Source organism: Notamacropus eugenii, chromosome 3 (assembly GCF_028372415.1).
Source record: "Notamacropus eugenii isolate mMacEug1 chromosome 3, mMacEug1.pri_v2, whole genome shotgun sequence".
Classification (NCBI taxonomy): domain Eukaryota; kingdom Metazoa; phylum Chordata; class Mammalia; order Diprotodontia; family Macropodidae; genus Notamacropus; species Notamacropus eugenii.
The window spans coordinates 249,298,922-249,322,647 of record NC_092874.1 but is presented as its reverse complement, the minus strand read 5'-3'; the positions used below and the strand labels follow the sequence as shown (position 1 = coordinate 249,322,647).

Sequence of the window (23,726 nt, the reverse complement as noted above, 5' to 3'; positions counted from 1 at the left end):
CTTTCTATTTATTTTATTTTTAATTTATGAAATAAAACAAGCATTTCTGTAACATAGTTGGATTTAAAAAATATGATTGCACATGGAACTGCAAATCTATTATGTATAAATTGTTATAATAACATTTATGAAGCATTTATTAAATACTTTGTATCAGGCACTGTGTTAAGTGAAGGGATTACAAAGAAAAAGAACCATCCTTCCCTTCATAAAGCTCACCATCTAATGGGGAGATGACTTGTAAATAGCTAAGTATTTACAAGATATATATAGAATAGATGAGAAGTAATTTGAGAAGGGAAGGGACTATTAGCTGAGTGAAGGAGGATCAAGAAATACTCCCTGAAGGTGATATTTGCACTAATTCTTGAAGGTAGCCAGAGAAACTAAGTGATAGAGATGAGGGGTTAGAGTATGCATTGCATTGAGACAAGAGATGACATGTTGTTTTTGAGGGAAAGCAAACAGATCAATGTAGTTGCATGTAGAGTACATGGGGTGGGGAATAAAATATAAAAATATAGGAAAGGAAGGAGGGATCAGATAATGTAGAATAAGTACATTAGTGAGTTGCAAAGTCAGGTAGCACATACACTGTAGGGGGAAGGTCATTACCTATTTAAGAGATCATGCAAGGCATCATGGGGCATTTCACAGAATCACACAGAAACATAGAAGGTTGGGATTAGAAGGGAACCTATGATAGTTGTCCAGTCCCAATGTAAATAGAAGCCCTCTCTACAACACCTCTGAGATGGTACCATCTAACTTCCACTTGTTGATCTCCAGTGATGAAGACATCCCTTTTCACTTTTGGACAGTTCTATGGTTAGGAATATTTTTTTTCTTATATCAAGGTCAAATTTGCTTCTCTGCTTCTCTTCCTATTAGTTCTGCCCTCTGGAGCCAAGCAAATAAAGGCTTATGCCTCTTTTCAGTGTTGTTCAGTTGATTTTTAGTCATATACAACTTTTCATGATCTCATTTGGGATTTTCTTGGCAAAACTTCTGTAGTGGTTTGCCATTTCCTTCTCCAGTTCATTTTACAGATGAGGCAAGATGAAGAAAACAGGGTGAAATGACTTGCTCAGGGTCACACAGCTAGAGGCCAGATTGAACTCAGGAACTCAAGTATTCCTGAGTCCAGGCCAGGAACACTATGCCCCTTATTGTGTCAGATACTGACAGTGATTATGTCTTCCCTGAAATCTTCCTTCTCCAGGCTAAACATCTTTAGTTGCTTTAGCTGATCTTCTCTACCACTATCTTGATCACCCTTCTGGGGACCTACTCTAGCTTCTAATACTGAGTTTGTGCAGAGGGATAATGAAAACTACCCCTCTCTACAATACGGCAGCATGTGAAAAGGTAAGGTGGGGCTCGATTGCAGAGGATCTTGAATACTAGATCAAAGGCTTTGCACTTTCGTAGGTAGTAGAAAACTACTGAAGAATTTTGGACAAAGGAATAATGAGACCAGATCATTGTATAAGAAGTTAATTTGATAGCAGCACAGAAAGGATGAATTTGGATGCTAAAAAGGTGGTAACAATAAAATCACTGATGATGGTGCTGGAATCTTTCAGGTTGATTGTGTTATCTGGGTAACAATGGGAATAGAAAAAAGAATATGGATGCAAAGGACATCATAGAAGTAGAATTAATAGTACTTGGGCTTCAGACATTTATTAGCTGCATGACCCTGGGCAAGTCACTTAACTCAGATTGCCTCAAAAAAAATAGTACTTGGTAATTCATTGAAAGCAGAAAAGGGGCACACAAGATTCAGGGCACACAAGATTCAAAGACATTTTTTATTTCTTTTGTGGATTACTATGACCATAAAATTCATCATTTAGGACCAATCTTTTGCTGATGAGTCTCTCTGTACTTATTTGATTAGTATAGCAGACATGATCTGTTGTTGCGTGTATACTTAAGATCCATAGATTTAGAGTTTGTAAGACTTTCCAGATTAAATAATGGGACCAGGGCTGGAACCAGTCTCTCTGACTCTATTTCTCTTCCCACTAGAAAGTTATGAAGCCTTTTCTTGTATAGCCTTCAAGGACTAAGGATGGCTTCCAGAATCAGGAGAAGGCATTAGAGTTTGATTTTTGCAGATGGAAGTTTTGGACAAAGGATGCTAAATAAAATAGAAAGAGATATTGAGATTGAGTGTTAATTACATGTATCATAAAATTTTTCTTACTTTCCAGGGAAACTCCGGTTAGCAAAAAGTTATAGGATAGTAATATTTATGTACTTTTAGTGTAAATATTATGTGTTTTACCTGGCAATACTCAATGGTGGAGGCATTGCCATAGTTAATCTCTTGGCATATATATATTTTTTGCTACGTAGGAGAATTTTTCTGCAAGTCTGAAGTCACATATCTCTCAAGAGTGTCTTACAATTGGGCAAAAGGATCAAATGACAGGTACTTTTCTTCCAAGAATAATAATAGCTCACATTTATATACTGCCTTTATGATTAGAAAATATTTTCTTCACAGCCACCCTGTGAAATAGACAATGTAAGCATTATTGTAACTATTTTATAGATAAGTAAAAATGGTTCATATATGTTAATAATGTAGGTAGTGGCTGCTGTGTTCCATCTAAGTCATAAGGGCCAGCCTATGCTTTTAGCAGCTGACTCCACTTCTCTTCCTTTCTTTTTGAGGGTATTTGAATTAAACAATCTACTGAAATTTGCATAATGATGAAAAGATAAATAGAAAAAGAGTGCCTTTTGAATCTGTAAAATGCAATTTGGTGGGCTTTGGATTGATAGAGTGCTGGGTCTGAAGTCAGAACATCCTGAGTTCAAATCTAGCCTCAGATTCCTACTATCTGCCCAACTCTAGGTAAATCTGTTTGCCACAGTTTCCTCACCTGTAAAATGGGGATAATAATAGCACCTACCTCACAGGATTGTTGTGAGGGTCAAATGTAATACCACATGTAAAAAGTGCTTAGCTGTGGCAGCTGGCCCTGGAGTCAGGAGGATCTGAGTTCAAATCCAGCCTCAGACACTTTATACTTACTAGCTGTGAGATCCTGAGCAAGTAACTTGACCCTGTTTGCCTCAGTTTCCTCATCTGTAAAATGAGCTGGATAAGGAAATGGCAAACCACTCTAATGTCTCTGCCAAGAAAACCCCACATGGGGTCATGAAGATTTGGAAACAGGTGAAAAGTGACTGAACAACAACAGAAAAGAATTTGATATTGTTGTCAAGTCCCTCTTTTTGGATACTCTTTTCATGATATTGTTCTCTCTTAGTTCTCCTCCCTTTCTGACCACTCCTTTTTAACTCCTTTGCTAGATCCTTATCCTTGGATATAATCCTTGGATATTCCTCAAGATTTTGTCCTGGACCCTTTCCTTTTTTCTGTTTATATTATTTCTCATTATATTCTCTTTCAGCCCTCATAGATTCAATTATCATGTCTATGCAGATATACATATTTATTCAGCTGTACATATCCACCCTGTGTTTTTCAGTTCCATTCCCATATCTCCAAGCTTCTTGTTGACTATTTTTATCATAGGCATCTCACACTCATCCGTTCAGAACAAAAGTCACCATTTCCGTTAAGCCCATTATCCCCCAAACTTCCTCATTTTAGTCACACTTGAATCTTTATTTTCCTCTATATCCCATAACCAATCAGTTGCTAAGTCTTGTAGATGATAACTCTTCAATATCTCTTTCATCCATCTCCTCTAACTTGCATTGAAATCTCCTTGGTTTCAGGCTCCCATCAGCTTTTGCCTGTGTTCCTCTAAGACCCTCCTAAATTTTCTTTTTGCCTCCAGTCCCTCTCATCTTTAATAATCTTCTATATAGCTGTCAAACTGATCATTATAAAGCATAGGTTTGCTCACATGACTCTTCTACTCAAGGATTATCAGTGGCTCCATATGCCTTTAATATAAAATAAAATTTCTCCCATTTGGGCTCCAAGTCTATTGAAAGCTGATTACACATTTTACCCTCTCATGTATCCTGTACACCAACAAACTAGCCTACTTGTGCCCTCTACATGCTATTCCATCTCCCATCTCTGGGCCTTTGTACAGGATGTCCCTCAGGCTTGCCCACATTCCTGCCTTTAACCTCTTGAAACCCATGACTTCCTTCAAGGCTCAGTTTAAACATGACGCTTAAAGAAACCTTTTGTGATGTCCTGAGTTAGTGTTCTCCTCCTTACCCTGACCTGAAAATCACTGTCTATAAGAAATCCTTTTAAAAATGTATTTTTCAATTTTATTTTTAGTTTCAGATTCTCTCCCTTCCATCATCCCCTCCTCCACCCATTAAGAGGACACTAGATATGATACCTATTATTCACATCAAGTCTTCACTTCAAATTCACATCAATTTACATCAAAACATATTTCTGCATTAGTGGAAATCTTGACCTGCATTTTTCACTCATTCCCCTCAAATCCAACATGTTCAAAACTGAGTTCATTATCTTTTCTGCTAAACCTGTTCCTCTTTCATGCTTCACTTTTCTATCAGTGGTACTACCCTTCATGCTATCTTCTACATTAAAAATTTTGGAGTTATCTCTGACTTCACTTTCTATCATTTCTCTTATCTAATCCATTAACAAGTGCTAGGAATTTCCTTTCTAGAATAACCATCATATCAATACCCTCTTCCCATTCCTATGTTATAATCTTAATACATTGTGTATTTATTTTGCATATGTTACTTCCTGGCTCTCCACACCATGCTGCCTGAATTCTGGCTAGGCTCTCTTCATTGCCCAAGAATCTTGCACATTGCTCTTGGGACGAGTGGGATTTTGTCTTATCTTGCCCAGAACCAGGTCTCCATATCACTTCTAGGTCATTATAGCACCATGCTCACCTGTATCTCCTCCCCCTTGAAGGTCCTCTTCATTTATTATTTCCCCCCATTAGAATGTGCATATTTGTCCTTTGTTGCCAAAGAAGACCATGTCATCAGAGAAATAATGACATGACTTGCACTTGACTTTGTTTTGAGTGAGGGAGGGCTATATAGGTCACCAGCCTCACTTCTCCTCCAGAGCCAACTGAATCCAGTGATCAGATATTCATCAGGATGACTGGAGATGACCCAGAATGAGGCAGTTGGGGTTAAGTGACTTGCCCATGGTCGCACAGCTAGTGAGTGCCAAGTGTCTGAGGTGAGATTTGAACTCAGGTCCTCCTGACTCCTGCACTGGTGCTCTATCCACTGTACCACCTAACTGCCCCTTCCTCCATTAGAATACAAACTCTCCAAGAGCAGGGATTGTCTTGCTTCCTTGTATTTCTGCCCCTCAGTGCTTAGCATAGTACTTACTAGGGCCACAAAAGTTCTATGTAAACATGTTTCTTTGTCTGAATCTACCAGTGAATCGGCTGCATTTCCCATCAGAATGCTTGTCTCACTATTGTGTTTTTATTCCCATTGCCTAATACAGTCCCTGTTATGAAGTAACTCATTAGTAAGTGCTTGTCTACTGGTTGATCTATCTCCATTTTATAGATTTGGAAACTGAGGCTCAGAATGCTAACTGATATTCTTGCTTATAAAGTTAATAAACATTAGTCAAGATTCATCCTTTGTCTTCTGACTGTAAGACTAATGTGCTTTCTGTTACACTATGCCCTAAGTGAGCATGTATTCATAATTTGGATACTGTTCGATGATGCTTTCTTTATGAGGAAAATAAGGGGATGGTGTCCAGAGACAGGTAGGTGGTGAAGTGGATAGAATAATGGGTCTGGAATCAAGAAGACATGAGTTCAAATCTGGCCTCAGATACTTATTAGATACGTGACCCTGAGAAAATAACTTATTTATTGTCTGCCTCAGTTTCCCTCAACTGTAAAATGAGGATAGCACCTACTTTTGTTGTGAGGACCAAATGAGAAAATATTTGTAAAGCAACTAGCAAATAGTAGGTGTTTAAAACATCTTTGTTTCCTTCCTTCCAATGCTAAGATAATTACTTACGTTTACTACCCTCTCACACTTTCTTATTATGCAAGAAGTAGTAAAATCTAGAAAACATTTTTAAAAGTACTTTGTTGTGTAAGGATAATTGAACTATTCCTTCAATTCAAAAACAATCATTAGTTTCAGCTCATTCTTTCACATCTCCTGGGTCTATTTGCCAATGAGTTTTTTTTCTCTTCTCATGGCTTTGGGCCTTTATTCATTACTCCATGCCTTCCAAGTCTACTTCCATGAGCAAATAGAGCTAACTGAAGGAGTCTGGATGCCTAAGTCCTTTCCTGGAAACAGTTCACACGAGGCAGTGTTTGAAGGTGCGATTCACCTGGCAGGATTTGTAAACCTTGCATAAGGAACAGAAATAGAAGACTGGATCACACCTGCCTGGATGCTTCCTGTACCAATCATCTTGTTTACAAAGTTGCTCCAAGTCATGCTGTTCATTTATTTCCCTGCCCATGTTTCTTCCCTAGCAATGCTGCAGGTGCTCATGAAATGCCTTGGATTCGTTTGAGGATTGTGGCTGTTTTTGCCAGCAGTCAAATGGACTCTGAGCCAATCTCACTTATGGAGACATTAGCTTAATTGTTCCATCAACCTTCTGTTGGTGGAGAAGGGCAAGCTGAAGTAGTAAAAATCACTCTTGTGTATACAGGAGTCAGAAGATTTGATTTTTAGCTCTTGATCCTCTGCTCTCTGTGTTCAAATCTCTTCTGCTCTCTGGACCTCAGTTTCCTTCTTTGGAAAATGAGGTGGGGTAGGACTAGATCAGGGATTCCTAAACCATTTTTGTATCATAGACTCCTTTAGCATTTTGGTGAAACGTTAGAATCATGTTTTAGATTCATAAAATACATGAGATTACAAAAGAAAAAAAATATTGAAATCAAGATGTCATTTTTTCCCAAATTTATGGATCCCTGGAAATCTATCAACAGACCCTCTGGGCCTATGGACTTCATATTAGGAATGCCCAGACAGGATGATTGCTAAGACCCTTTCCATCATAAAGATTTTAAAGTTTCTGAAAGGTTTGTTGTTGTTATGTTGTTCCAGTTGTGCCTGACTCTGGGATCCCATTTGGGATTTTCTTGACCAAAATACTGAAATTGTTTGCCATTTCCTTCTCTAGCTCATTTTACGATGAGGAAACTGAAGCAAACAGGGTTAAGTGACTTGCCCAGGGTCACACAGCTAGTAAGTGTTTGAACTTACTGTATTTGAACTCAGCTCTTCCTGACTCCAGGCCTGGTGCTGTATCCACTGTACCAGCTATCTGCTTTTTCTGCAAGGTACAATGCAAAAAGATCTAGTCTGTCAGTTTGCCTTCGCACAAGTTGTTTTTTGGTTATGTCAAGATGAAACAATCTTAGGAAGTAGAAAATGAACTGAATGACTTAAAGAATAAATCAGTTATAGTTGTACTAGGAGAGGGCAGCTCTCCAGAGCAGTGATCTCCAAATAGGGGTCATAGTCCTCTGGGGGTTGTGGAAAAACCCCTAGGGGTTCATGATGAACTAATCATAAGAACAAAGAAGGTTGTATCCCTCCTTCCTTGAGATAACCAATCATGGGTTTTGTCTCCAACATAGCCACACTCCAACTTCTTTTACTGTTATATATAAGATCCCTACCTTGTCTCTTTTGGTGCTGGACTCTCAGTTATAATCTAACTCAGATCCAGGCTTTCATGACAACTGCTGTGGAGGTCTAATTGGGAAAATTTCTCCTTCCCCACTCCTGTTTCTTAGATGACATCATGGCCAAAGGAGTGATAATTCAGAAGTTGGGTTAGTTCTTGGGCAGTGACCACTAAGTGTTTTCCCTTTTTTATTTTGAATGATGCAAAATAAGTTGGGATGGCCTTCTAATTGGTCTACCTTACTCAAGTCCCTCCCCCATGCCAATCTATTCCTTTTACTCTTGTCAAAGTTATTTTTTCAAAAACATAGATCTGACTTACTCAACAAACTCTAATGGCTCCCTATCATCCCTAGGATCAACTATAAACTCTTCTGTTTGGCAATGAAATCCATTTATGATTTGGTCCTAGCCCACCTCTCTAGACTTATTATGCATTATTTCCCTTCTGATACTCTGTGGTCCATCTATACTTACCCTCACCCTAATACAAACACACAATTAAGATATCCAAACATGGATAAGAAATTAAGGTATGATATTGTCTACAAAGTAAAATCACACTAAGAATAAGAATAGATTTATATTGAAAACTTTCAGCTAGGTTGAAATTATAGGTAATTCAATTTTATTTGCTGTTTTTGCATTTTTTACACTGACTAGCCACACATCCAGACATCACTTGTGCTGAAAAACCTGTTTTGTTCACTATTAGGACCTATCGTTTGATGTTGGATCATAAATCTTTCAATTAAAACATTTTGAAAAAAATTATCTTTTTATATAGCTACAGAATATTAAATAACTGAACAATTACTAATATACTTACCCATTTGTTAGTCTGTCCTATTACTCCAAAACATACACAAGGAGTTTTGAAATAATGATCTATTAATCACAATGTTCTTAAGAGCAAAAATATTTCTTTGGCACTGTTAATAGATGAAACTAAAATTTAAAATATTATTTCATCTCTAGTATATCATTCTTGGGTTCTTTTCTGTGTTTTAGGATATAGACAATTTATTAGTACAATGTTATATGTATATAGTGGTGAATAAATTTAAATATATAATGAACATGGATCATGTGTAGAGTTGCCCTGTCTGCTTCTGGTCAACCCTATACGTCCCAAGGCTGGAAAACCCTGAGTGGTTGGTTAATCCCTTGATCCTCCCCTTGATTCTTGCCAGCAGGGGATAGGGTACCACATCAGTAAAAAAGGAAAGGGACCTTCTATGTTATTGCTTTCTTTGTTTAACTCTCCAAAATATAAAGCAAATAATTCTCCTGTGGGGAGAAGGGGAGGAACCTGTTCTTCCCCTCCCCCCAATAGCATGTCAATGACTCCCACTCAGTAGCTAAAGTAAGGAGGCTCAATTAAGCATTCTAGGGGTCTCTAACTACCTTTTTAAACTTTGTGTTCCATCCCTAAACATAACTGAGTAAACATCATTCCCAAGATGGGTATATTCAGTTTTGTAGGTAACTTTGTGAGCTTCAGAGGTCCAGAGATCCCAGGTCCATTGGTCTGAGCTGGTTGGTTGTTGTCCTTTGTTTTCAGAGGATCAAAATGACATGACCTTAATAAAGAGAAGTTTAGTGTGTCTGATTGTGGCTGATCAGACCAACCTGAGCTCGGAATGCTCTACCACAGGTTGGGAACAGATAGCTCATATGAATTTTTGAGGTTGATACTCTAAATTTGAGCATCCTATGTTTACTTTGTGCTGTCTCAATTCTGCTTTGCTCAAAGAGCAGAGTGCACTTTTTGATGTGGGCATGCCATACTGAGTGGTCCTGTGCCAGTGTCTCCCATGTTGCACAGTCAAATCCAGAGTTCTTGAGATAGACCTTGAGAATGTCCTTGTATCACTTCTTCTGACCACCTGCCCAATGAGAGTTCTCCATAAAATAGTCTTTTCACCAAGTGCATATTTGGCATTTGAACAATGTGATCAGCCCATCGGAGTTGTGCTCTCTGAAGCATAGTTTGAATGCTTGGCAGTTTAGCTTGAACAAGGAATTCAGTGTCTGGTACCTTATCCTGCCAAGTGATCCTCAGATCTTCCTAAGACAGTTCAAATGGAAGCAATTCAGTTTCCTGCCATGGTGCTGGTAGACTGTCCATGTTTCACAGGCATACAACAATGAGGTCAACACAATGGCTCCGTAGACCTTCAGTTTGGTAATCAGTCTAATACCTCTTTTCTCCCAAACTTTTCTTAGGAGCCTCCCAAACACTTAGCTAGCTTTGGCAATGCTTGTGTCAACCTCATTGTCAATGTGTACATCCCTGGAAAGTACCTTACCAAGGTAAGTGAACTTATCCACAGCATTCAAAACTTCTCCATTTGTTGTAATTGATGGCTCTACATATGAATGGTGTGGTGGTAGCTGTGTTTCCTTGGTGTTAATTATTAGGCCAAAATTAGCACAGACAGCAGAGAATTGATCCATACTTTGTTGCATCTCAGTTTCAGAGGCAGCATTGAGTGCACAATCATCTGCAAACAGAAAATCATGCACCAACACTCCCTCCGCTTTGGTCTTGGCTTGTAGCCTTTTCAAATTGAAGACCTTATCACCAGTATGGTAGCTGACCTTGATTCTGTGTTCATCCTCATTGAAAGCATTTGACATGACTGAAAACATCATGCTAAAAAAGTATGGGAGCAAGCACACAGTCCTATTTCACTCCAATGGTGACTAAAAAGGCAAGAGAGCATTGTCCATTATCCAGAACCCAGGCAAACATGCTATTATGAAATTGAGGTACAATACTGATGAACTTTGGGCAACCAAATTTTGACATAATTGTCCATAAGCCCTCATGACTAACAGCGTCAAAGGCCTTGGTCAGATCTACAAATGTTGTGTACAGACCTCTGTTCTGCTCCTGGCATTTCTCCTGGAGTTGTCAGGCAGCAAACATCATAGTGACTGTTCCTCAGGACTTTCTGAAACCACACTGGCTTTCAGGTATAAAACCATCTTCCAGGTGAAGGATCAGCCTATTAAGGAGGACTCTAGCAAGAATTTTGCCAGCAATAACTGAGAGAGAAATCCTTCTGTGATTGTTGCAGGATAATCTATTCCCTTTACCTTTATAGAGATGGACAATGGAGACATCCTTGAACTCCTGGAGGATAACCTCCTCTTAACAACAGGGAGAGGATTTTTTTTCATTGGAGAGAATACTATATATATGGAATGAGAGCTCAACTTCTGGTCTTGCATGCCAGTATGGATCAGATAAAGAAATTTATGATGTGTCCTTGGTTGCTCTCCTACCTGGTAATCGATCTATCTATCTATCTATCTATCTATCTATCTATCTATCTATCTATCTATCTATCTATCTACCTATCTATCATCCATGAACAACAGAGTACATCATTGTATCTTTCCACTTCCACATTGTAATTTAAGTGATGGTTTAAATTTTTCTTTTGAAAAATAAATGCTCATTCACTCTTGAAGGAAAAGGGCATTAGAATAAACAAACCAACGGCGACAACCATATACAAAGTAATGAACAATTTTCAGGTATAATTCTTTACTTGCTTTTGAACTACCAGATTGACCAAGCATGTTGCAATCCTTAAAGAGATGAGTAGTGATGACCATTATCCTCATCTGCTGCTGTTTTTATCTCTGGACATCTGTGCACATTTGACTAAAGTTTTCTTCTATTTCTAATTTCCTTTGTAGGAGCATCTCTTTTCCTCCCCCTCCCCTTAAATGTTGGTAGTAATATAAGCAACATAAAATGCATAGTTGATGTATGAATGTTTTACACTTGATTCTATTCTTCATGCAAGTTGAATTATATAGCCATGTACTTCCTGAAATAAGTTGGCTTTACTCCATAATCAGACCATTTGCAAAAGGAAAAAGTAAGTCTCCAAGTAACAATAGACGCAGACACAATACATCCAATAATAGATGGTGTGCTGTTGTGGTCCACCTGAAAAGCTTCAGAAAGATGAAGGAGAAAGCTCTCAAAGTCTGTAAAGTAATATTAATAGCAACAAATTGTTTTGCACCTGCTAAGTGGGCAGAATTAAATGAAAGATGGCTTTGTTGCATCATTGGGCAAAAAGGATGTTATATGAAACCCTTACTGTAAAATCATTCTATTAAAAATTTTTTAAAATTGTAACACCCAACAATTAGAAGAACTTGCATTTCCTCCCTTGTTCTGTTTTGCTTAAAACACCTGCTTTGGGGCTCCTGAATAAGAGTTAAAGTAAAAAAGAAATTGCTTGGATTTTTGCCCACTGTATCCTGCTTTTGTGCTAGAAGAACAAACTTTTCAATACGTGAAAGGAAACCAGATCTGTCTCATTCATCCTTGCTCTAACTACTTTTGACATCACTATTGGCTTACTTCCTTTGCCTTTACAGATAGTCGTTCTGTAAATCAAACCTGTATTGGTGACTTTTTAAAAATGTTGGCTCTCATGCAAAAGACTTTCTTTGGAAATACATTTGGGTACCTCATCTTTTAATATTTTTATCCCAACATAACCATGATGAAATGATGACTAGGATGAATTTCAGAAACATATGAAAGTTGTTAATACAGAATCCATTAAAACAGAGCCAAGAGAGTAATATAAACTAGGATTATGAAAAGGTAAACAAAAAAAACATTAAAATGAAGATGAACTTAACATATTTATAATGAGCAATACTGGCCCTGGACAACAAGAGAGAGAGAGATCCTGTCTTCCTCCTTTTGGTAGAAAATAAAGGACAACAGGTGCTGAATATTTCATATACTGATAGACCTGGTCATTGTGAAAGCCAGTTTTGGTTAGCAGTTTATTGTAGTTTTGTTAATATGGAGTGCTCATTCATATTTAGCTCCTTATAGCATCATTCCACAGTGAACTGAATATCCTGACATCTCCAAAGAATCAAAAAAAAGTTTTGCTTGATGAATCTTTAAAATCAGAGTAAACCTGTATAGTGATAGTGATAGTAGGTTTAACTGGAATTGCCAAGATGCAAAATGAAAAAAGCATCAATAAAACTTTTAATTTTTAAAATGTAAAAAGGTTATTTGACAGTCAACAATATACATAGACAAAGCTCAATAACTGGCAAAGAGTATAAGCTCCCTGATAAATGCCTCACATAATATTTCAAGTCAATTATTGAGCTTGGTAGGCATATTTTTGATATATGAACTAACTTGATACAGATTTAAAAATAATGTTTCAATGATTCTTCTGAGTTTTTACATTGTTGATATTCCAAGATATGCCTACCACCACCACTACCACTCCCTATTGAGGGTTTCCTTTTAACAAAGTTAAACAGTTCAATAAACTGAAGTAATTCTGTGATGAGATTTGATAGTGTATGAAGTTTTCCACAGCCATAGTCCCCCACCTATTTATCAAAAGGAGGGAGATGGGTTTCATCCTACAATTTCCAGGGCCAAGACTGGTTATTACAATTAGGCAGCTTCACATTAATGTTCTTTTTCATTTATATTATTAGAAATTATTTCATTTATATTACAGTCAATCAATTAATTGATTAATAAACATTTATTAAGTGCCTATCATCTGCCTAATCATTATTTACATAAGCTGCCCAGAGAAGCAGTATGGCATAATGTAATGGTTCCCATTTAGTGGACCAAGGAGTTTGAGCTAAAAAGGAATATTCTGAATAGAATGTAATATAATCCTAGAGATTCACAACACTTTGCTGTTGTTGTTGAAAGGAGTTTAAAGAACAAAAACGCTGGGAACAAATGGTGTAGTGGATAGCAAGTCAGCCTCACAGGCAGGAAGACCTGAACTGAAGTCCCATTTCTGAAGTATGTTGGCTGTATGACTAGAGACCAGTACTTAATTTCTCAGTGCCCAGGCAACTCACTAAATTGAAAAGTTGCAGAGAAGATGATGACCTGACATATCACAGGTCTGGTTAGCAAAGATATACAGGGTGTCCCAAAAATCTTAGTGTAGTTGTAGGCTTTTTAAAACTTAAATATTAAAATATGTACTAATATTATGTAGATGAATAAATAGCATACTATAGGAACACTAATCTTATTTGTGTAAATAGAATATATATAATATGTGTGTATATTTATATGTGGCCCCTTCTAAATTTATACCATGATGAAACAAATGTTTTATATCTCAATAGCATTTCAAAAAACCTTTTGTTTAAAGAATTATACAAAATCTACCAACACTAATACTAGTCACCTTGAAAAGGGAGGAGGTGTATATTTATCAAGTACTTCCTTCTATATTACTTTACTTCTTAGTAGCCTGTAAGTCCAAAGAGGGCAGGGACAAATTTTTTTTGTCTCTGCACACAGTAGGCATTTCATGTGTGTATGCATATGCACTATACATATGTATATACACTTTCCATCAGTGGCTTTGCTCAGTTTTGTCTACATGGAACATCCTGTCTCTTCCAATATTAAAAGCTAGTCACCTGGAATCTCATTCTGTGATGATTAACTTAGCTTTGAATAATCAGAATCTTCTCAACTCCCTCAGTTACCTCTGATTGGAGAACTGAAGAATGGAGCACTAAACTTCCCCCAAGCTTTCCTTAATAGAGGACTGGGAGCTGAACTTTCTAGACAGCTCTCAAATTTCCATCAGCAGTTCTGCTTGATTTGACTCTAGGCAGCATCATGCCTCTCAGTTGGGAACCCCCTGGACTTTCTCCCCCATTTCAGTTTCCTTTGTGTGTTTTTTCCCCCCATTAGTTTATGAACTCTTTGAAGACAGGGACTGTCTTTCTTGTTTTATGTCCCCAGTGCTTAGCTCAGTTCCTGTCACATAGTAGGTGATTAATAAGTTTTTTTTTAAGGTATCAAGGAAAATTTATTAAAATGGAGTTCAGAGGAGGGAAGGCCTTCTACGTTCATTCCTTTCAATGAATGGGTAGTTTCCAGCATGGCTACCAGAAGATTACCTTAATAAGTGTTTATTGAAGATAGCACAGGTTTTGAGGCTGCTGTTCCTAAAGTAATCCCTATTATAAAGTGGCTATAGAATTGAGTGTATTAATAGGCAGTAGAAACAGTGGAAGAGTAACATGGCAGTTTGGGGGACATCACAGGGAGTTCTAGGGAGCTTGTTTATCTGATAACTGGAACAGTAAAAGTCCTTTCTCCTTAAATGTCTCTATTATCTCCAGATTTACATGCCACACAACAATGGCACAACACTTTCTAGCAAATTTTCCTGTGTATCTGTGTCCTTCTGTGTATTAACTTGGAAGGGGGCTAATAGTGTAGCAAATCAAAGAAGCCTCAGTACCACATTCAGTGATTGTGATGAAGATTAAAGAAGAAGGTTTGTTCAGCACTGGGATAGTGGACAGCACCAGGCCCCTAGTTGAAACACACTATTCCATTGTGTAACTTGTAGAACTAATGCTCCTGGGAATATTTAATAAGGAGGAAAGGCTGTTTGTAGGCCAGTAAATTTAATTAGGCTGGCAAACTTTTGTTCCTTTTTGTGACCTGGAGTGTTTGTAGAATGACTGTATTATCCCACAGGGAAGTAGCCAAGGAAAAATGTCTGTTTATGTCTTCTTTTCCTAGGAGTCTGGTGCCTTATGGCAACATTTGTTACCACCCATTTGTCATGAGGACTTCAGTGTTCCAATAAAGATTGAGTTTGTAATGAGAAAGCCTTTTTGGAGAGAGTGTTCTAGGTCATATAACCAACAAGATGGAGGACTGGACATTTTCTCTGATCCTCACAGCTTCTCACACCTCCCCAAGAGAAATTATACACCTAAAGTAAAGCAAGTTCAGCTCTTTCTATGATTTAGGACACTTGGAACCCCAAAGAAGGTAAAAACAAACCAAACAAAACCCATTAACAGAGCTCTCCTGGAACCCCTACAACCCACCACATTATAGTCAATGAGACTGGACTAGCTGACCCAAAGATCCAACCTATGGGCTTATAACAAAGCATAATCCCACACCTTGTCCTCTTTTATTCCAGTGCCATGAAGATCCAGGCTGCTAGCTGTGCAATGTCAGTAGGGCAGCAGTGGCTAGTACCATGCAGCATTAATCCTTCAAGAGAGTGGAAAGAGGCAGGATAAGGATCTGAGCTTAAAATAGCTCAATGCTATAATACTACTCTCCTCTCAGAGACTTTAGACATCCAAACTCCGAATGACAACTGCCATTCTTAGCTGCAGTGGCACTAGTATGGCAGTTCTCTGAACTGCCAAGCCAGGGAACTGAGGAATAGAGAGAATAGGAAAGACACCATGTGTGGCAGATTGTGTGACATTCCACTAAGCCTGAGGGAAAGAGCCCAACTGGGGCCAGCTATATTTCCCCCAAAAGTTACATAGGGGAAAAGACTTAGAGTAGTGAACTGTGAATTGTCCACTGTCAGAGGAGACCGAGGTTTTGAGATTCAACTCCCAGAGGAACCACCATCAGAGGGGAAGGAGTCAGAAAGTGAGTAACAGGGAAAAATGAGGGAGAAATATACAGAAATTATGAAATATCTCAGGAATAAGAAAACTCAATGACCCTGAACATAATTAGATAAGTCAAAAGGGAAAACATTAAGGGTAGAAGGAAATATGACTTTTAGATCTAGTAATTGAGTTCAGGCATCTGAATAAATACTTGTAAAACAAAGGAAAATGACTCAGCTCTTGATGAGAGAGACAATTCTGTGGAATTTGATCAGGACATGGAATTATAACACACTGTTCCTAGGTGACTTAGAAGAGAAATAAGAAGTATGATAACAGAATTTACGACTTGTACAGCAAAAATAGTTTACAGAACAGGAGAACCTGAATCTGTAATGGCAAGTCTCACCAGAGAAACAAAAGAGAGAACTGACTGAGAATGTAAATGCACAAAGGTGAAGGACAATCTAAAAGAAGAGCAACAGAGAAGTAAAAACCAATATCAGAAGAAAATATACTCTGTCTGAACAAAACATTTTGATCTTGAAGATAGTATGCATAGAGAAAACAAAAGGATTATAGATCTCTCAGGAGAAACTTTCAAGTAAAAAAAAATTCATATCATGATGCAAGAATTATACGATAAAATTGCCCAGAACCTCTGAGCACTGAAAATGAAATATTAGTTGGAAAATGCAAATTGATCTACAGAAAAAAACCAAGACTACAAACTCTAAGACATATAGTGATATCTTGGAAATTTCATAATTCAATTCATAAATAACAAGTTCTACAAGCAATCAAGAGAAAAACCTTGAAATATGAAGGGAATTGAAATAACACAAAACCATTCTATACTCACAAGAAAATCAGAAGGGAATAAAAATTTATGTTACAAAGAACATTGGCTCTCAGAATGCAGCCCAGGGTGAACTACATTGAAAATCTGAGCTTAATCATAAATGAATAAAATAGAAGTTCAATAGCAATAATGTCTAAAACATTCTTAGAAAGAGAAGGCCTTTCTGAGACAATTTTGATTATATTTCTCATGTGGGCTTGTTGTGAGATACCACCTCATCTCTCAAAGGAAGTGTTTTGAAAGCTTCAGGACAACTATGAATTAATAGTTGTTAATTAATTAATTAATAGTTGTTAACCATGGGATTTGCCAATTACTTGTTCGCTTGAAAGCTAACAGGCTATCCATGAAGTATGTATTTTATTGATTAGAGAGGCAGATGGTACAAGGGAAAACGTGTTGGATTTGTAGTTAGAGAATGTCAGTTCAGTTCAAATTTAGTCTCTTTCACTTACTATGTGGGTCAAAGGACTTCTCTGGACCTAAATTTCCTCATCTGTAAGATGAAGAAACTGGACTAGATGATGTTTAAGGTCTTGTATAGCTTTAAACTTGGGCTCTTGCAATCTCTATTCTGATGTGGCTCTAGGAGGGTTGACTATGAAGTGTGGCTTAGTAGATCAACATCTATCCATCTACCACCACAACCACATAATGTATCCACTCATTACTGGTTTTTATCTCTCTATATTTAATTGTTTCAGTTCATTGAGACTATTCAGTGTATTGCGCTTGCAGAATATTTGCTAGGCATGATTACAGGATCTGAAAGACACTGCTCTTGTGACTAGGGTTTACCTGTTGCTTCTTTTTTGTGCATAAAGGGAATAAGACAGACTTAGACTGAAAGTCTGGTCAAGGTGGTTGCCTAGATCAAAGGACCGGGGTATAAGCAAGGGAACCACAGGCCAGTTCAGTCCAGTCTCAGTCAGTCATATACTGTAAAAGCAGCCTTCTTGTCTCTAACCTGAAGATAAAGGGTAATGAGGTGTTAATGTGCTTACAAATGTTTTCTTGGTGTTCTCTTTGTGAATTTTTAAGCATTTTTCTTTGAAAGAATTAAGGAGAGCAAGCAGTCTTATTGGATGAAGAAAACTTGGATGCTTCATCAAGGCTATAAATAGCTAGACCTATGATTCATTCAAGGGAATTTAAACCAAGAGGTAGAAAAGGAGATGAACTGCCTTTCCCTATACCCTAAGGGGGAATACCTTGGAAGAAAGAGGGGAGATTTCTCTCTGTCCCTTCCCTCATTAGCAATATCACATTGGAGTACAGTTACTCAAACAGTAGAAGACACTGCATTTAGCAGGGAACAGAAATGCACATTCTTAATAGACATAATTAAAGAGAAGTAGTCAACAGAGGGATGAAGGAACATCAAGAAGTAATCCTCAGGTAGCAGAGGAGAGTCAGCTGTATATTCAAGAGATAACTAGCTCTGGCAATCTGGAGTCAAAGGAGAGAAGCAGACCACAAGAGCCCAAGGGATGCTGCTGCACTTAGGTTGGAGCTGCTTGTGGAGACCCTGCAATACTACAGCAGTGAGAGCTTTGGCAGCATATGTGCTTCACGATTATTGTACTCCATTTGTGCTAACTCTTGTGATTGACGTTGTGTATATTTGTGGGAGAGTGTACATATAGAAGTTCATAGGGAGTGACTTTTTTTGTTACTATTCTTACTATAGCATCTCAGTAAATACTTTTGCTATGAGCTAATTGTATTTACTGTTGTCAATGAATGCACTAGTGGGGGCTTGTAAGCTATAATTTTAGAAGTGAGCACTCCTAGAAGCTTCAGGTAGCAGCTACCCTCTGAGGACTTAATCTGCAAGTGCAAGTTGAGGAAGTAGTCTGAAGAAAGTGTTGTATATCTGTCTATGGAAGAGTAGTCCCTAAACTTTTTGAGTTATGGACTTCTTTGCAAGTCTGGCTAAGCCTGTGGACTCTTTCCAAGAATGATGTTTTTAATGCAGAAAATAAAATATATAGAATTTCAAAGGAAACCAATTATATTCAAATACAGTCATTAAAATAGAACCCATACCCACCCCCCACCCCCATTTATGGACTCTTGATTAAGGACTCCTGCCACAGGAGAATCTTACTGTCTAGGAGGTTTATGATCCATATAGATTAAATATTCTTCTTCTTCTATGGAGGAAGGATAAAATTGCCATTTAAAAGATTTATATGCTATATAGATTATTTAAAGATACTAAGGAGAAACTTGATAGATAATGGGAGTTTATAGGCAACATTGGATCTTCATTTTAATTGACTTTTTTCTTTACAAACACCAGCTCTTCAATAGTCTCCATGAAATATTAAAATAATTGGAGAACGGCTTGTATTGTGAGGTTAGAACTACTAAAGAGGATTTATGGAAAGATATGGACAAAGTCACAGGATGAGAAATAATGGAGGGACTATAATCCTTGCCATTAGAAACAGTGTCTACCTACATGGATTCACAGAATTAATTGCACATATGCACACGTGCATATTATACACATATATGTACATATATATACATACATATACTTATATTTGGCTTTATGGATGGCCATAAATACTATTTCTTAAACTTATTTGCATGTCCAACTATTTACTGAGGCTCCATCCCTACTCTGAAATATAAGATATATGAAATCCAAACAGATGAAAATTTTGTGATAGACATTAATTACCATAAAGAGGAAAGATTTTATATAGGTATTTTTGAACCCAAACTATGTTGTTGTATAACATGCAAAATTCCTGCTTCAATTCACTCAAGTCTATAGCCTCTGTGCTTCTCTCTGAGGTTTGGGAATTGACATCTAGAAGACCGAAGAAAGAAAGAAGCTGGGATGGGAAGAACATAATGAAAGAAGAAGGAAGAGAGTGACAGGTTAGTTTGTTGAGTTTATAGATGTTAAGACATGATTTTTGACAGTAAAAGTTGTAAGGATTTTGCTACAGACTATTATTTGTCCAGAGCCATAGAGTTGAAAAACACAGGTTTCTATGAATAACCAAATAATTAGAATTGAGAATCAAATTGCAAATAAACAAGTTATAGTATTATAGAATGTAGACATGAAAGGGACTTTAGAGATCATCTATTCTCCTGTCGAAGGAAACTGAGACTTAGAGAAATTAATTGCCTATGGTTATAAGCATAGTAGGTAATAACAGTTGTTTTGTACCTTCCTCCTTTTCTTTGTTTTCCCATCCAATGCATCCCCATCCCCACTACCAGCCACTACCATGGTCATCAACAATATTTAGCCTTGGTAACAAAAGAGTAAACCAAGTACAATCGATCATTCTGCCAGGTTCAACAAATCCTATTTCTTTGTGTCACTAATGAAGAATGAATTCAAAGAGCTATTGGTTAAGTGAAGTCAACCATTTAACTAATAATGGAAGTAGAAATGAAAAATTGTTTTTTTCTTTTGACTCCCTAAAATGTTAGTCTGAAGCACCATGCCAGACACACATCACAATAGCACTCAAATTATGACAAAATGTTGCACACAAAGTACAAAAATAGGATTATACAAAAAATGGTTTCCATTTATTATTATTTGAAGAATCTTCAGTGGCTTTTATCGGAAATGATCTCTTGGATAGAGATGGAAACTATTTCATGAAGTCAAGTAAATTTGTGAGCAAATTGGGAGGCTAAGTCAAGAACTATTTATGTTTGGATTGACCAGAAAAATTTCAATGAAAGTGAATGTCTCAGGGCTCCACCATAAACCTGGGTGAGCGAAAGAAAATAAGATGATAAAATCCATGCCTAAAATGTTTCCAGAGACTATATCTCTGGGAAAAATCATCTGTGTATTCCTCAATGCATTTCACTGCAATGAGGAAAGAGGATAAATGCAGATAATTGAAATATACCCAGCAAACATAAAACAATTCAGGTAATAGAATTAACTTTATCTATCATGAAAATGTGTATACAAGTTGTTAACAAGTAGCAGCCTCTCTTACTTTTCCTGCTCAGCACTCTCTAGGAGAGGTGCTAATGAGCAGTTAAACAGCCAGAAGTCAGGCAAAGAGCCAGAGAGTGGAGGAAAAACCAGACACCTGGATAATTTAGGTCAAGATTCATCCCAGGACTAATCAAGAGTTGGCTATAGAATCTAGACATGTAAGATAACCCTTAATAATAACGTACTGATTCAACTGATTTCAGGAGCACAGAGAGGTTGATTAAAATGTGGAGTTATCCAAAGATAAATAGGAGAGACAATGCCAGAAAGCTGAAATTTGAGGATGATTTCCTCTTAAAGAAATAAGTATAATGTAATTTGGTTCTGATCTTAGATTTATTTCCACCTCCAACAGTGAATTTTGTGGTCAACTAGCAATTTAAACTACTCCCCAGATTGGGTCCTGGCTCTTTTTGGGTTTATAAGGAAATCTTTTTCAAAAGAGATCTGAAATTCCTTTAATCAATAATCAAAGGATTTCGACAACTGGTGGTACCAAACTCTCTTCTTGAAGACCACAGGGTATCACTTGATTAATCTTCAGCCCTCCAAAGGGTAAGAGTTTCAGATGAATTTTTTAAAATATAGATTTTTGGTGTACATAGTTCCTTTTATCTTCTGGCAAGTGATTACCAGTCTTAATCAAAATTCCTTTGTGTATCGTTAAGGAATTTTTGCTGCCTACATTTTTTTTACAGTGAGTTTGTAATAGTTCAGTTCTAAATTCTTTGTGGGATGTCATGTTTTACTAGTTAGCCTTGAGGGAAGCTAAATTTGAAAGTAGGGAAATAGTAATTAAAAGTGATTAGGACAAGAAGTCTCGGTGCTATGAAATGTGGACTCAATTGTCCTTGACACAACCGGAATGAGGCCACAGGTTTTTGGTTTTGATTATGGTCTTACTTGCTATTTTAATAAACATGAACCAGTATTCAAACTTTTAATATCCTGCTGCTTAACTATTTCCAAAAAGCCATCCAGCTCTTTTAAACAGCCCTTGTTTTAAAATTTTAATTTGCTTGGCTCAGCCTCACCTTAGAAAGTTGTAGCCTCACCGTTAACTTTTTTTTTTTAATAAGTTCATTTCCAGAATCACAAGGAATCTGGTTTTTTTAAACCTTTATAAGTGTTTCCTCATGTGCCAAAAGCATTGGGTGCTGACAGCTTTCTTGCACCGTTTTATCTGGTTCCCACAGTAAGTATGAGGGACAAATATAGCCATGTGTCCAGTGTTGACTGTGCCCATCAGGAATACAATGATACTTACAACTCTTCCAGGAAGCGGAGATTGTGCAGGGGGTTTGGGGACAGCTTACTGATGTTGTTCATACTGAGATCACTGTAGGGAAAAACAGACAGTGTTAATACAACATATGCTGCAGTGGCGATATCCAGCTGTTCATTCCACACATTTTCAAGGAATACATTTGAAAGAACCAGAGCCTTTGCCAAGACTAATGAATGGCTCTTTTGCATCTTAAAAGCCATCCTGATTTCTCTAACGCAACAATCAGCCTCAGCACAAAGAGAGGCCTTAATAGTGCTCACAACTAACATTTAAAATCATTCAGAGTGGCTAGAGGCAAGGTAGTCAAGTTTTTCCTCCTGGCTTCAAAAATGAACATGTAAGATGGTGAATGAAGAACACAGAACTCAACTACTGGAGAAATACATTTTTCAGTGGTGATCCTATTTGGGGGATGAAAAATGCCTTTGTTGAGTATCTGTAAAAAGCCTATTAACTTTAAGCACCTTGTAAAGACAAATATTTTGATTCAAAGAAACTCAATTATAAAAAACAACAACTTTCCTCCCTTCTCGCATGCTCCTTTTGCAGGTTCTCAGATTGCATTAAATAAGTGAAATGAACCATAAAACAAGGGGGTAATGTGATCCTGCTATGCAGCACACTTCCTGCTGGGGTTCCACAGTAGTTCCTGGCTCAGGAAACAACTAGCTACTCCGGGCAGAACTCAATCAATTTTTGTTTTAGGCTAAATTCCACATAATTAGGTTTAATCTAATTTTTACTTTTATATTTCTTTACTGTATTTCACATCCTTCTGTAAAATCACCCAGATTTGCAACTCATAGTCTGGAGACTAAAAGATACATGGCTGACTTCAGATCTAGCTATACAAGCAGCCAGTCCGGGCTTGGTATTTTTGGGGGGGGGGGTCAAAAATGAATTAAATGCTAGTATTGTACTACCCAGGGGCCAGGTTTGTATAACTGAAATTATGTGGAAAGTTGAGAAAGATAATTAGTTTACTTTTATTTAGGTTCAAATTCAAATATTTACTTGAATGAAACATGTACATCTTGTCTAACTGGTTTGTTTTAGGTTTGATTCCTTTGTATAGCCATAACTCCCAAATAGTGAGTCTAAAATTTTTATTTGCTGCTTAAAACAAATGGACTGAGGCAGAGAGTGAGCAGAACCAGAAGAATAATTTGTACAATAATAATAGTATCATAAAAAATGATCAACTTTGAAAAATATAACAACTCAGATCAATGCAACGATCAATCATGATTCCAGAGCACTGACAATAAAGCTTGCTACCCACTACCTCTTGAGAGACAGGTGATAGACTCAAGATGCAAAATAAAACATGCATTTTTAGCTATGGCTAATGTGTAAATTTGTTTTGCTTGACTAAATTTATTCCTTGCCATGGTATTTTTCTTTTCTTTCAGTGAAAGAAAATAAATGCTCGCCAATTGAAAAAAATGGATTAAAAAATATATTTGACTCTCTTGAAAATACTAGAATTGTAATCATTT

General features: G+C 37.2%; 1 protein-coding gene across 2 annotated transcripts in view; it reads right to left on the bottom strand.

Annotated features, from left to right (window-relative positions):
- The window catches only part of LGR5 (leucine rich repeat containing G protein-coupled receptor 5), a 196,891-nt gene that overhangs the window by 94,067 nt on the left and 79,098 nt on the right, over window positions 1-23,726 (bottom strand). For both annotated transcript variants that reach the window (XM_072655379.1, XM_072655380.1), the window contains exon 2: window positions 22,207-22,278. In XM_072655379.1, the coding sequence (XP_072511480.1) occupies window positions 22,207-22,278 (72 nt within the window). The remainder of the gene's footprint in view (window positions 1-22,206; window positions 22,279-23,726) is intronic.